This window comes from Schistocerca nitens, chromosome 12 (assembly GCF_023898315.1).
Source record: "Schistocerca nitens isolate TAMUIC-IGC-003100 chromosome 12, iqSchNite1.1, whole genome shotgun sequence".
Classification (NCBI taxonomy): Eukaryota; Metazoa; Arthropoda; class Insecta; order Orthoptera; family Acrididae; genus Schistocerca; species Schistocerca nitens.
This window is the reverse complement of record NC_064625.1, coordinates 176,393,255-176,408,635: the sequence shown is the minus strand read 5'-3', so window position 1 is coordinate 176,408,635 and position 15,381 is coordinate 176,393,255. Positions and strand designations below refer to the sequence as shown.

Below are 15,381 nucleotides of genomic sequence, written 5' to 3'. Positions count from 1 at the left end.
CTTATTCTGGGTCTACCAGTGCACTTTAGCTGTGTGGAGTTGCTCGTATTTTGTCACTGCTATACGGTGTCACTGTGAAACAGGGCTGCACAGGTTTCACGAATATTTGAATAAAATGCACAGGAAGATACAGTTTGTGCTCAGGGTAGAGAAGAACGGCACAATTCCACTCTCGAACATCGGAGTGTACAGGACGATAGACACTAGGACACAGAGTATACCAGGTGCCTACATCCAGTCTGACCACCTCCTATTGCAGAATGACTGTTAGCGGTTTTTTGACCATCCGTGCACAGCACCCAAGTGATGCTCAAAACATAACACACGAGTTCAAAAAGGGCAACAGACAGAGGATGCGAGACGGGCGAGACATTGAGAAACTGTGGCTGGCAGTGAGCTTATGTTACGTAAAAAAGGTCACCGATCGGATCGGCGAACTCCTTTGATGGGTCCGTGTCCGGCGTGTCTACCGCAGCAGCCACAAGATCCCAGAAGTTTGAGGCTCCGCGAAGGACGAGACAGGTGCTTTACACACTGCAGGTGCGTACAGTGCTCTATATCAGTGTGGAGACGTATACGTCAGTGAAACCGTCACGCCGATAGCGACGTGCATACGAGAATGTGAGAGTTATATTCAATGAAATGAACATCCTTAGCTGCTTACAGGTGTTGACATATGTCAGCGGCGACTGACGAAAATGTGTGCCCGGACCGGGACTCGAACCCGGGGTCTCCTGCTTACACGGCAGACGCTCTATCCGTCTGAGCCACCGAGGACACAGAGGATAGCGCAACTGCAGGGATTTATCTCTGGCACGCCTCCCGCGAAACCCACATTCTCGACGTATTGTCCCGCACTACAGTCGTAGTACCCCTGCCCATTATACTCATTACTCGCGGCACGTTGCCGATTCCCGTAAGAGTTCGGGCACTGTTTGTGCGTTCGCACAGAAGAAGAAGACGGTCGAGTGGCCGTTGAGCCTTAACTATATATTATACTAAGATGGTATCTGTTCTTTCGGACATGTCCGAAAGAACAGATACCATCTTAGTATAATATAAAGAGTTATATTCGTCCGGGGCAGCACAGTGAGACTGTGGCGAGGAAATCTAATATAACAAAACCTGTGTACTGGCTAAGCAGCCGGCTTTTGAAAAAACGCGTGTCCAGAGAAGCGACAGAAATAATAAAACGCCCTTATGACGTGAACAGAGAGGACACGTACAGGTTTGGCCCGTCCCAGCCACCAGCCCACAGACTCCGACAGATCACATCGATCGACACGTGACGTGAGTACTACTACCCGGTAACAGCCACCACACAGCCTGCGTCCGGCACAATCATAGCGACAACTTTAAAACTGTGGCGTAACACTGTTCTCAGTGAGCAGGAACGACAAAATACGACTGACTCCGCACAGCTAAAGCACATCAGTAGACCCAGAGGAAGGCAACTCAGAAGCTGATTTTTCCAGTAAAGTTTTTTTATGACGCAGTACGATACTCGGAATGTGTCTACAGACTCTGGCCGTGGAAGTTTACACAACTGTATATACTGTATTTGTTTGCTGCACTGACTGGATAACTGAAAGCAGTTATCCAAAGTGCTGTGGACTAATGGCAAACATACACTGCAGTCGTAGCATTCTGTAGGGAAAGGCCACTCACCGAGAGCGCAACTCACCGGTGTACCGTGCGGGATTGCGCTGAAGCCAGAGACACAAAATACCGAAATTGCTGTCCACAGCAACCTGACCAGAAGTTGGACCCTGCAATTATGGGCACGTACTATACACGACTTGTAAGGTAAGGAGAGGCTGTGGTCAACCTGGAGGTCGTTTCAGGACTGCAGGGCTTCAACGGACACAGTTCTACTGCAGGAAGTACGCCCTTGCTTTTCAACAACTGAACTGACTCATCCATCCAGACACATGAGGCCATACAATTTAATGCCGACTTTGAACTGAAGAGCAACTTTCCTTATTTCAATTAAATAACTCCGACTTACATAGAATGTGATTAAAACTGTCATTTTTTTCCTGTTCTGGCAGAGTTGGTGAAATTGGCTGCCTGTCTCGCGTTTATTCTGTTTCCACAGCTATCGCACCGTACGGTGTCTTATTCTGATCTTCATTCACCAGTTGGTATTTGTGTTCTTAGTGCAACAGTTCTGCCTACACTAAGTCTGGCTTTCAGATTTCGTCTGTTACCTCTTACCGGGAAGGTGTCATCCACATAAGCAAGGTGACACATTATTGCTTTGACTGATTTTATTTTTATAATTTGCAAAGTACCGCAGATAAGATACTCTTGTTCAAAACCACTTTTGACGCCCACTTGAACTTGCTCCATTGGTTCTATAATTTGCAGAATGCTTGACAAATACTTGCTGTTTGACCAAATAAGCTTAGTACAAACTAAAATTCTTGTAATTCGTTCAGTAAGACCACTTTATGAATTCATTTCTGTTCTCAAAGAGTAGTTGTGCATCAATTTTAATACTCCTCAGCCCGTACGTCTGTTCTCAGTCGCCGAGAGACGTGAGGGCACAATTTTACAGCACATACTTAGTAGCAAACTGTTCCTGCAGCTGACACACGATTTCACCGCTGTGCTATTAAAGTGTTGTGGAAAAGAAAGGATCACCGACACAATATGAGAGTGCTCCCAAAAATACACGAAGAACTTTAAAAACAACAAATACACATTTATAAATATGTGCAGCTGTTTATTTATTAGCGTGCCAACATATAAGGATTATTAAGTTAAATATATTTATAACCAACATTTTTTTTATACAGATAAAAAGCAGTATCTATGTTTACATCACCTACAACTGCTAGTGTTAAGCACTACACATCCTTGTTCTAATGCTAATACAATTTTCTTTTGAGTTTAATAAGCACACATACCAAAATTACAAGTATTCCTAAAACACAAACTGAAATGCATGAGAACTTTATTTACAAAAATATATGGCAAACACTTAGAAGAGTAAACAGTGGATGGAAGATGGCAGGAGTTGCAGTGATGTGAGGGGTGGAGTAACATTATGTTTCCCATGAAGAGGATTAGACGCATATCAGAGGCAAAAAGTGGAGGGGCTGATGGCAAACACAAACAGCAAATTATGTGAGAATGGTGTGTGGAGAAAATGGGGGTGGGAGGAGTGGAGGAGACAAAATGGTGGTTGTGGTGGTGGTGGTGGTGGTGGTGGTGGTGGTGGTAGCAGCAGCAGCAGCCTGGGAGGGGAGGAGGAATGCTGGTGAGCAAAATGGTGATTGTGGAGAGGAGGGGGAGGGCAGTGGTGGCATTAGTGACAGGGCAAACTTATGGTGGTGGCAAAATGGTGGTAATGGGGAGCGAAATGGTACTACTGTGGCCCAGGGCAAACTTATGGTGGTGGCAAAATGGTGGTGATGGGGAGCGAAATGGTACTAATGTGGGACAGTATGTGTGAAAAGGGAGAATATGGTGGAGGGGGGCAGGGAGGGGGAAAAAAAAAGAGAGCACGTGAACGTGCAGATGTGGGGGAGGGGGGGGGGACTGCATCTGCAGGGGTAAAGGAATATGGTGTACAGGGGAAATTTGTATGTGGGAAAGTGAATTGTGTGTCTGTGAGAGGAATTTAGTCTCTTTTTTTCGGGGGGAGGGGGGGGGAGGGGGGAGGGAGGCAACAGCAAGATTTTGTGCCGTGTGCCGCACCGGGAGGGGGCAGATGTATGTATACAAAGGGGCAGAGAAAATGGCTTTAAGAAGACAGAGATTAAGGAGGTCTAAGCAAGTCATGGCCAAATCTGGTTAGTTACTTGCATGTTCTGTGGATCATATCTGGGAAATCTTACTTTGATAAGGAATGTGTTAGTTTTACAATTATAGTATATCATCTCAGAGGGAAAAAAAGGCAACACACCAACTAAGATTTCTTATTACTATTATTATTAATAATTTTACTGCACATTAAATTGTTTGTATCATAATTTAGGCAGACAAAATTTTGCCGACGAATACTTACTATTTTCTGTGCCACACTTTGGTTGAGTGGTGGACATGGTAATCACTTCCCCTTCTTGTATTACAGTTATGGATCTTAATGTTGTTTTACAACTGTTACTGTTGACAGCAAAATTTATAAGGGAATACATTCTCTGAGAACCTGTTGTCAGGATACTGTTTAAGTAACTGACAACAAGACACCCACTGTGCAACACACAATTCACATAATTTTTTCCTGTGACATCATTTGTGCAAATGGCGTTTGTACATGCGAGTATAAATTTATTTTGTCTGTTCTGATGATGGCCTGTTCAGCTGAAAACTTTTGTTTGCCTTTTTTGTTATTATGCCCGTATGCAACTCAGCATCTCTGCTATACAGTGGGTAGAAAATTTCCTTTTCATAATATCGTTACTATTCCATCCCGAATTTTCCACTGTTTAACTCTATCTTTTGGCATTTTAATCTGCAAAATCTGATAATATCTCTAATGCAAACGTTGCAGAGCTTAGACATTTGAGAAGAAGTGCGACATGTGACTCAGTTCAACGTCTTATCAATATAAATGTCTTTTCCTTTGTCAATTTACACTCAAGAATTATTTCTAATGGCATGGCCGGGCATTGTGCTTTACCTAAATACAGTGACAATCCGTTTGCGAAGACCAATTTATTAATTTCTGAGGAAATATTGTTTACATTTTCAGCTGGTGAAATTGCTCCACTAGGCTCGATTGATATCTTCGCATCGTCAGCAACAAAGCATTTTTGTTTTCAGCCTGAAGACTGGTTCGGTGCAACTCCTCGTATTAGTCTACAGGCAGTGAATTGTCTGCTACATATAAGCGTTCACTGTAAACTCTCCAATTCTTCATGCTGCCTCTGAAGTACAATAAAATGATAAATATAGATGCTTTGCAATCTTATGATTATCCATTGTAATTAACTGCTTACATTGTGCCAGACACATAAATGGTATTTATGCACAAGATTTGGTGACAGGATCACAAAATAACTTGGCACATTACAGCTCCAATTGGTACTTTCATCCCACAAAATCAACACGTTGAGCACCTCCACATTGATGCCAGTGGACTTTTACCACCATCCGAAGATTACCAATAGCTACCTACAGTAACTGACCGTTTCTTTTGTTGGCCCGAAATCTATCCTACAAAGGACACAACGGCAGCTACTAAGGCTGTGTCCTCCCTTCACGAGTGGATCCTGTGCTACGGTGTTCCTCTCCACGTCACCACTGACAAACAATTCGAGTCTTATCTCCTTAAAGCACTCTCGCCATTGCTCGGCACGAACTGTATTCAAACCTGTGCCTGCCATCCCACCGTCAATGACCTCACAGAACAGCTCCGCTGACAGACCTCACTCAGATGCTGTGCCACAGAGCATCAGAGTGACGGCCTCCCTACTGTCCTACTAGGCCTCCGGACAGCTTTCCAAGAAGGTGTCAACCCTATAGCGGCTGACTCTTAAGCTCCGTCCTGCGATTCAAATGCACATTCTACCCAGTGGCCATTCATTTTCTGCAACTTTTAGTCAGACAGAATGAGATTTTCACTCTGCAGCGGAGTGTGCGCTGATATGAAACTTCCTGGCAGATTAAAACTGTGTGCCTGACCGAGACTCGAACTCGGGACCTTTGCCTTTCGCGGGCAAGTGCTCTACCAACTGAGCTACCGAAGCACGACTCACGACCGGTACTCACAGCTTTACTTCTGTAAAGTTTGGAAGGTAGGAGACGAGGTACTGGCAGAAGTAAAGCTGTGAGTACCGGTCGTGAGTCGTGCTTCGGTAGCTCAGTTGGTAGAGCACTTGCCCGCGAAAGGCAAAGGTCCCGAGTTCGAGTCTCGGTCGGGCACACAGTTTTAATCTGCCAGGAAGTTTCATTTTAGTCAGACAGGTATTCACCTGACACGAGGCCACTCAAAAAGCACCATACAGTGGTCCAGACCCTGTACTGTCATGCCACGACAAAACGTTCAGTGTTATCAATGGCTCTTCTGTCACAATATCCCTGCCATACTCGAGCCAGCCTTCGCCCCAGCTAACCCTTGCAAAGGTAGAGCGGCAGCAGCTAGTACCGAGGCACTAAGTACGGTCGATTGCACGAGGACACTGGCTGCACCCAGTCTTCCACTGCCACAGCCTGTGCCTCTACGTATAAGTCACCACTCATTTTGGGCACCTCATATGTTGTGACCTTATGCTAAGCTCTTTGTCTCTGTACTACTGTAAGCTACACCTGTCTGCAACTACTTACTGCAGAGAATCCTTGATCTCCCTCAACTTTAACATCCCTCTCCTTCTTCCTTTCCATTACCACACACACAATTCCTTGATACCCTCAGGACGTGTCCTGTCAGCTGGGTCCTTTTAGTCAGGCTGTGCCATAAATTTCTTTTCATTCCATTTCGATCGAGTACTTCCTCACTAGTTACTCGATCTACCCATTTAGTACACAGCATTTTCTGTAGCGACACATTTGAAAAGCTTTTATCATCATCTTTTCTGAATTGTTTGTTGTCCACATTTTGCACGGGTCTATAGTTCCAAACAGGCTTTGTCTTTCTCCACACAACTTCAACTGACATAGCTACTTCCACTTCTTTATCTGCAGCTGCCCCTTCTACAGTCCTTTTCGTGTGGAGTTTCAATCCTTTATGTGAACATACAGTTCACCTTCTCTATATTTTCTTCTTATCTTTATGAACAACAGAGCAAATCTTTTTTTTTTTTTTTAAAGTCAGCACACAGGTATTTGTAGTGTATCAGTTGGTGGAACAGTTCATAATTGTCACTTTGAATAGATGGTTTAATTTTGTGTTACTGGCTGTTACCTCATCATGTTAACAAATTATTTAATAACTTTTTAAGATGAAATTTTTTGCATTGCAAAGCAATAATTACTTCCTACTGTGACAATGTTAGACAAAAGTACGAATAAAAATTTAAACTTTTTTTTCCAATTTTATTCCATTTACAATTCGTTTTTTATGTGGCTGCCAGAGAGGGCAATATCCAATAATGCCAACGATATTTAATGTCTTTCTGGGTGCGTGTATAGGGGAGGGGTTGAGAGAGGGGAAGGGAGCGCTTATGTATTAGCTTTTATACGCTCTTCAGCACCTGCTTTCACATTTGTAACACGCGTAAGCAATCCCAGAAAGCCAATACACAAGCTTTCCAACTCTCAGCAATAATTAGCACAGCTGCAGCACAATACCGTGTACTGCGTCGGGTACTTCCGAATGTTTTGCACGTTTTATGTATTCATAATGTGCGCGACCATTAATACGCCGAGAGTGCCTCTTATCGCGGATGACGAGGTAAGAATTTTTCGCAAATATCCGAGTCTCAAGGGCGACTAACAGACGTGTCATGTTAAACTATTACACAGACGTCTCCTCTTGTAATTATGCCAGTGACGTAGTGTTTGTTGTTTGAGTGAAGTGTCGTTGTTCTGATATTCTCACGAGACTGAAGGTCAGTACTTTTTACGGACGCATTTTCCAGTTTTCCTAACTTCGCGTCAGGACTGGGATCTAATTTCAAATTGAATAAATTCAAGACTTGTTTAAAAACGATAGTGCAACTAGAGGTTTTAATTACTAGTGGGAATTCATAAGGTGTATTCAACATGCACTGTTCTAACACATATGTATAGTGCGTAATGAAAGTTTCCACAATTATCTACACAGTTGGTTAGACATGCGTATATCGCAACTAAAAACAAAACAAAAATGAACATACTATCTCATTCTAAGACGGTGACACGCAACAGAAAAACAGCAAGCCTTTCTCCTGTTCTACTACATTATAGAACGTGAACGATCGTCGCGCAAACACAGCTGCATCATTCGTAACATGCTGAATTTTTAGATGGTGACACGGTGTGTTGTGAAGCACAAAGAAAACACAGATCATGCAGAAACGCGACTCACCAGTTACCGGAGCCAATGATACAAACTTTCTTTTGCTTCGGCATTTCTAAATGTGAACGTATGTGCTGACCGCTCTGCGTACCTACAACAGACTGCCTCCGCCGATACGGCAGCGTATCGTGCTTCCTTAAACCTTGGAATTTGGTCTTTATAGAACTGTTGCCAAGGATAGTCGAAAACCAACGGCAAGGTCGATTAACATCAAATTGCAATGAAATCGATTTTATACCAGTCGATAGTCGTAATAACTTGGCCATTTGCATTTTGTAAAGTATTACGCTATTGACAAATTTGCGTATACTATATAAGATATTAAAACATAATTAAGGTTGCATATTAAATTGATATAACTTATCTTAGTAAAGCATTTGATGTCGTACCACTGTACATAAAAGTTAACTCTTCTGCACCTGTCCTGAATCAATCAGAAGACCTCCACTGAACAGAATTAGATCAAGTTCGCAGTTCTCGTATCCAGGCACAAATGACTGATGGCAAAAGCAGCACTGCACATGTAGTATAACACAAGTCCCGAAATCTAATAGCAAAATGACGAGGATGCGGAAAAACGAGGTATCTGGAACTTAACTCGTGTTTGAAATATTAGTAGCGTAAAACAGTATTTATCGGCCGTTCGCAGCAATTTAAAGCCTCTTACAAAATAAACATTTGACGTAATGATGTGTGTCCCTGAACTTTGCCAAACGCTCGTTCGCACCACATCCACATAGTACATACAGCTCTACTTTCGCGTGAAAATATCATCACCCACTTTCCGCAGAGGACATGTTACCAGGGAGGATATAAGTTGTGGATCATCAACATAGTCTGTTATACATTTTCCATTTAGAGCTCGGTAACAGATCACCTGACTTATCTGTTTTCCTGAACATGATATAGTATTTCCAACATGTTGTCGTGGGCAAACTACATATTTATATCGAATATTGCGAATTCCAAAGGAAGTGCATTACACAATAAGTGTAAAAAGCTGAAGATCCCGTTTTAGACAGCTTATAAAGGCAACAAGTCACTTGCATGTTTAATTAAATTTAGTATTTTTCATTTTGGGTGCGACCGTATTGGGTCGTACTTTTTTAATACCGAAGGGTTCATTAGTAATAAATACCGCGTCTGTATCAAATTGTGTAACTACGTCAGAGTGTAACTGATATTTTGCACCTGAGTAGGCTAATATGTGCAGTAGGCTAAATTATAAAAGCCAAAATTTAGTTCTTCGCAGGAACCTAGTTTAAACCCCAACGTTTAGAATCTAGTTCTGCATCCTAAAACTATTCGCATTTAACTAACAAATGTTTAAGGCAGATTCTTAACTCTGTATGACAATCGTCGGTCCATACGTTTTGTGAATACTGTAATTTGCCGCCGTCGTTACAGCATGTAAACGATTAGTGACGATGTAGGTCTGGAACTATTTGTAACTTTTTGCTAGTGAGTAAACACGCTGATATCTTGTTATCCAGCTGAAAGTAACAGAAACCTTTTAGAAAAACATTGATATAAGAGATTTGTATATATCTTTTCTGTATATTGGCGTCAGCGTTTAAAATGCTTCAGAAGCTCAAAAATTTAGTTTCTGTTTAACATAGCTTTTATTTCAGTTTTATATTGCTTTCTGAGAAAACAATGGTAATTTTAGGAGAAGCTGTTGACAATGGTTCTGGGTCAGAGTAAGACTTGCTTTATTTTTGTTTCCATCCTCATTCTCACAGGATTTTTTTTCGTTTGGCCCTACATTTCCACTGTCTCTTAAACATGGAAGACAGGGCCGACTTGTTTCAAAAATTCTCTTGCATTATAGCCCTAGCAGATTACTTGAGGTCAGTGCAATGTCAGCTCTGAGAGGAACAGTGGAATGGTTGGCATTGTCTTTCTGAAAGAACCACTGTAGTATTTGATTGTGACAATCTGTCATAACTGTATGAAAACTTGATCAGTGTGTCCATATCAGAGTGTGGACCACATCCACGTGGAATTAAATTCACTCTTCCTGCTTTGCAATCCTTACATTACTTGGAATTTTTATGAAATATGTTCATGGTGGAAGATTGTTAAATCGGTGCCACATAATTTGCAAACTGTTCCCAGATATCACGACCATAGTTTATACATTAAATAATGATTGTCATACAGCCCTACTGACAGTAAACGACCAATATTATTTTAATTAAACAGCACATTCACATATTTCAGTAGGTCTTTATGTATTCCAGTATGCTCTGTAGGGACATTCCGTAATAGGGTCTGCACTGTATTTCACACAGTCTGCCTGTTAATACTTGGGCACTCACTGCGTGAAAACATTGGTAGGATACAAATTTAAAGCATCACTTGGCCTGAACAATTAAGGTTAATTTTTTGAGTTGTAAAAATCAAAAACTAAATAAATCGTGTGATTGCTACATATCTGAAGAATTAGAGTAGTTGGCTCACATTCAAAATTCCTTGGAATGAATGCTTGAATTTTTAATGATAGCATGGCTTAATCGGATTATTGTTTCGTCACAGTAATGATTATTCCTATATATTACTGAAAATATGTTGAGAAGTTGAACAAATGGGAGAAAGAATTCTGAGCTTCTGGATCCAGATTGAAGAGAAAAAGAAAGTGCTGGGTATAAGTGTGAAATAAAATGCATTATACTAGAACTGTGTGGAGGGATAAGTAGAAAGGGAGAGCAAATAATGGAGAGCATTGAGAAGACAATCAAAGAAGAAATGCTGTTTAGCATAAAAAAGCAGCTTTCTTTTAAAGCAGACATTTTCGTGCTAATTTTTAATGTTTGTAGAGAGATGACAGTTCACCAACGTGTATTTTAAAATTGTACTTTATTAAACACAACTAGTTTTGAATGCCACTGATCTATAACAGACATGGACACATCATGCTTGTAAAACACAAATTGTGTGCCATGTGTATAGCACATTGGTCAAATGCACAGCACACGAGTTTTGTTTGGTGAGCAGAATGGGCTGTGCTCAAAGCTAGCAGTGCTTGACAAACTATAATTTTAAAGTACGGACTGTTGGAAATAAATATGTCTCTTCAAATTTGTGGAGACTGTGGTGCCCACACAGAAGAAACTGATTTATAATGTTCGTTTATAGCATGTATAAACATTAATAAAACATCAGTCTAATGGTGAGTAATTACTAACATAGCCAGCCAAATTAATTAGTTTCCAACAGCTGTTAAGTTTATTATTGTATGCCTTGCATTGTTACTGAAATTGGCAATCAATGAACAGGCACAAAATTAAGTCATGTGTGTGAAATTTTTAATAACAAAATAATGACCACGAAGTGGATAATTTCATGAAAAATCCCAGTTCTGCTTCCTTTGCACTTAGATTTCTATTTTATTGTGTTGATCCATGGATGGAACTGTTAGTATACTTAGCACCTTTTCACAAAGCTGTGCCCTGTGGTATAATCTTCTGGGCCACTTCAGCAAAGGAAAAATGTTTTTTATTCTAGAGCATACATTAAAAATAAAAGATAAAGTTGACAACTGAACATTTTGCAGAAACATCTTCAGGGACATATGGATTGACACACTTACATGGCAGTACATTTATTCTCTCACAGCATTTGTGGCTAATAATAAGAATGATTGTATTAACTAAAACACTTTTTTAGGTCACTTCAGAAACTTTATTTTTACTGTACAGCCTAGGTTTCAGGTTACAAGCCAATTTTCTGGTACATACATGATTGCAAAGATGACCCCAGCAAGTGATTAACTCCAGCTCACTTAAGTGATTTTTTTCTGATGGGTGCCATAAAAAGGACAAAAATTAAGTGCAGGAGGAATAAATACCTCAGTCAATACATTAATAATTACACATCAAATCATTAGAAAGCAGTGGTATAAGGCCTAGTGTTCTCTGTTCTCAACAAAAATGAAGATGTACACCGCCACTACATCAGAAACACCAAGAAATTAGGAATCCCACAGCATAACATAACTCTATATGAGAGAAGCAGGGGTTACAACTCTTTAGCACCACACATCACTAATGCTAAATGGATAATTTTAAACAGTCAATCAAACAACTGCTATTAGAAACCCCTTTATATTCAATCAGAGAATTTCTTTCAAATGAAAATAACTGAAGCAAACAGGTATAGTACACTAAAAGAAAAATTATCACAGGTATAGAGAAAAAGAAAAAGTAAAATGTTAAAATGTGTTAACTTCTTAACAGCATTATTTTATCTAATGACTTTGTTTTTCTACAGTATTATTGCTGATAATTTCTTTTATTTTTTTATAAATGTAAACAAAACGGTATCTAGAATATGTATGTGACTGTATTATATCGTATATATAAAATGATGGACCCATGCCGTAGAATTATTGCAATTAAATGTTCTGTAATTTAGGTACATAGATTATGTATGCCTCATAAAATCTGTTTAGTTTACAGTATCTAAAATTTTGTAACTATGATGTTAATTTTCAGAAATTTTGTGGCGAAAATTTATTATTTATCTTAGCAAAATTATAGTTAGAATCATTAAAAATAATGGATTTTATTGGAAAACTGACAAAGCAAATATGTACTCGGACATCTACATCCATACTCCGCAAGCCACCTGACGGTGTGTGGCTGAGTGTTTTTTTTTTTTTTTTTTTTTTTTTTTAAATGACTTACGATGGTTTCAGCAAAAGGCCATACACTAGTTGCTGGCATATTTAACAGCTGTCTTAACAATTGAGCAGTTCTCGATGGACATGTGGAAATATGGCTGAATGCTGCCTTCTTCTATGGCAGCTACTGTCACTGGGGCCCGGTCGTGGCTCTCAGTAACGTGCACCCTCGGTTCTTCATCGAGCCAGTCGTCGACAAGAGACAAGTGAGGAAAGTGTGTTGCAAGTAATCTCAACAAGGGAGAAAATAGGCCCGCATAGCTGTGTTGATCTTTCTGTGCCTGCCGCAGTAAATATTTGATAGGCAGCTCAGCGAGAAATTCGGCAGAGTAACTCTTCACTTTGCGACCGGCAGCTGCACGGTTATGAATGTTGGCCAGTGTGACATCATCGTACAGCAGCAACAACTGTGATGTTAGGGATGGTACTACTTCGGCATTTTGGCTGCCGGCACTCTTGCCAACAACAGACTGTGTATTCGGAACTGAATTCTGAAAGACCCTCTGGATTTCTTCTTCATCGAGGGGTCGGTTTGTATGTTCCAAGTTGTGTGCTTTAGAGCTTGGTACCAATACAGAATTGACATAAACCACCACTAAAGATGGTAATAGGGGATGAAGGGGCGAGACACTGCTTCATATCTGCTTGTAAATCCAGTCCTTGATGGGCACCCTGTGTTTTGTGAATGCTCTGCTCTTCAGCAGCTGGTGAATGCAGTGGATCGGCAGGAATCCTGGAATGTCAGCATTGAGATTGGCTGTAACTGGCACTTTCACGGCATGTGATGTCACAGCCTGCTCTGTAAAAATCTCCTGTGTGAAAATTTGTTTCATTCGTGTCATGTTGTTTGAACGTATCTGTACTTTCATTCCGAGAGTGGAACATACTAGTTCACAGATAGCACTTAGCTGATTGCTGTGGAAATGGATTGCCGTAAGCAACAGCATTTCTCCAAATGGTGCTGTCACTCCACTCGAGCTTTCAAAATATGTTTCTTCCATAACGAGCCACCGAACCCACTCTATGCTTCGCTTTTCGTGTTCTTGTTGACGGATGAGAGAGGAACGAGCAATGAGCGTGCAAAGACCCAGTGACACAAATCGGACTCCAGCAGGAGATGGTGGGGGATGAGATGTCAAAAGCTGTACTATTAGTGACACTTCCTCTTCCTGGAACTTTATAGCAGCAATGCCACGCAATGCACAGTATAATCTTAGTAGAGCTGATGCCTATACAACACAGGAATCTGGCAGCTGGCTGTCTAAAGAAAACAGCACAATGGTCTGAAGACGATGAAGCAATGCGTCACAAAGCAACTGCAATGCTGTATGCGATTCCCATTTACGCTTTTGTCCATTGCGAACAAACGGCGCAAACCAGCTGCGAGTTTGCTGTTCTTTACCCAGAAGTAATCCTGATACGAAGGCAACCGTGTCTCCCTCAGCATCTGCTCCTACCGTACGACCGGCACGCTCTAGACTTAGTGTGATGGCGAGGCCTGGAAGTCGACACAGCTCCACACGTTTAGCTCTGATGGCGAGGGCTTGGGAGGGATTCATCTGACAAAGCATGCTAAGTGCTTGTTTTCTTGTTCTGCTCCCGACATTGTCTTCTTCTTGACGTTCACCATTTGCTATGAGACTTGTGCAAACTTCCCTGAAGCAGTCTGGTGAATTTGCAACTATCCAACAAATAATTTCAGGGCCATTCTTAATATGTAAAAGTGTTTCCACAATATCCAAAGTATTTAAGACTGCTGGAAGTTCTGCAAGTGCATTGCAAATTACACCACAGACTTCCTCAGTGTATACAGCATTGTCAAATAAATCAAAATGTTTTACATAAAAGTCTGGTCCCCATTGTTGCTCACGAATCTGTGACGATATGAACAACAGTTCACTCAGTAAAAGCCGGAGTCTTCGAGTTGAGTCGCTGCGCTCAAATTCCTTCATAGATGTACATCATAAGCTGCTAAATAAATAAAATAAACATATAAACATACCAATTCTGAACCTTTCAATTCTTGACTTAAATTGTAAAAATTATTTCTGTTAACAATTTTGACAAATTACATATGGATTTACAAAATCCATTAGGACAGCATTTACAATAACTATGACTAAATTATACTGGAATTGGGCTGTGCTCAGGAATGCGTCAAATTACGGAATTTTTTGTTATGCGAATGAAGGGACCGAGGTTCCTTCTCTGTGTAGAGGTTGCAATATTGTCTAAAAGGGCTGAATAACTGAATGTGTTCATTCAGTAATAAATGTAGGGATACACACATCTATTTCTTAATTTCTAACCGAGTAAGCTTTGCATCCTTTCCTTTTACGTGTAGGACTTATATATTTATTATGTACCTGTGATTTTCATTTACACACTGTTAGCAAAGGATGGCTCTGAGCACTATGGGACTCAACTGCTGAGGTCATTAGTCTCAGCAAAGGATGAATCTGGCTTCTGTAATCTACAATTTCTATAGTATTTTCTGAGTCTAGAGCAGATTGACCTCCCAGTCTGTCCAGTATGGTAAAAACTGACACTCTCGGCAGGTGAGATCATAAGCCCAGCTTTTCATAATGTCTGATGGTTTATCTTTAGAGTGAAGAGACTTCTACGAACTGCCTGTGGGATGTCGAAAACCACAGAGTAACCCCTTGCCTTTCAAATGTTGCTTGTCCTATTTGCAGTTTTCCTAATGAGGTAAGCTGCACCATTTCCTTTCCAGTCTATCTATGTTGTT

The 15,381-nt window shown here is 40.8% G+C and overlaps 1 protein-coding gene and 1 pseudogene across 2 annotated transcripts in view; both read right to left on the bottom strand.

Moving 5' to 3' along the window:
• LOC126215353 (glycerol-3-phosphate dehydrogenase [NAD(+)], cytoplasmic) overlaps positions 1-8,115 on the bottom strand; it is a 109,086-nt gene extending 100,971 nt beyond the window's left edge. For both annotated transcript variants that reach the window (XM_049942040.1, XM_049942041.1), the window contains exon 1: positions 7,958-8,115. In XM_049942040.1, the coding sequence (XP_049797997.1) occupies positions 7,958-8,001 (44 nt within the window). In that variant the 5' untranslated portion in view covers positions 8,002-8,115. The remainder of the gene's footprint in view (positions 1-7,957) is intronic.
• A 237-nt stretch (positions 8,116-8,352) lies between these two features.
• On the bottom strand, positions 8,353-14,584 carry LOC126214994 (integrator complex subunit 2-like; annotated as a pseudogene).
• Between the last annotated feature and the right edge of the window lie 797 nt (positions 14,585-15,381).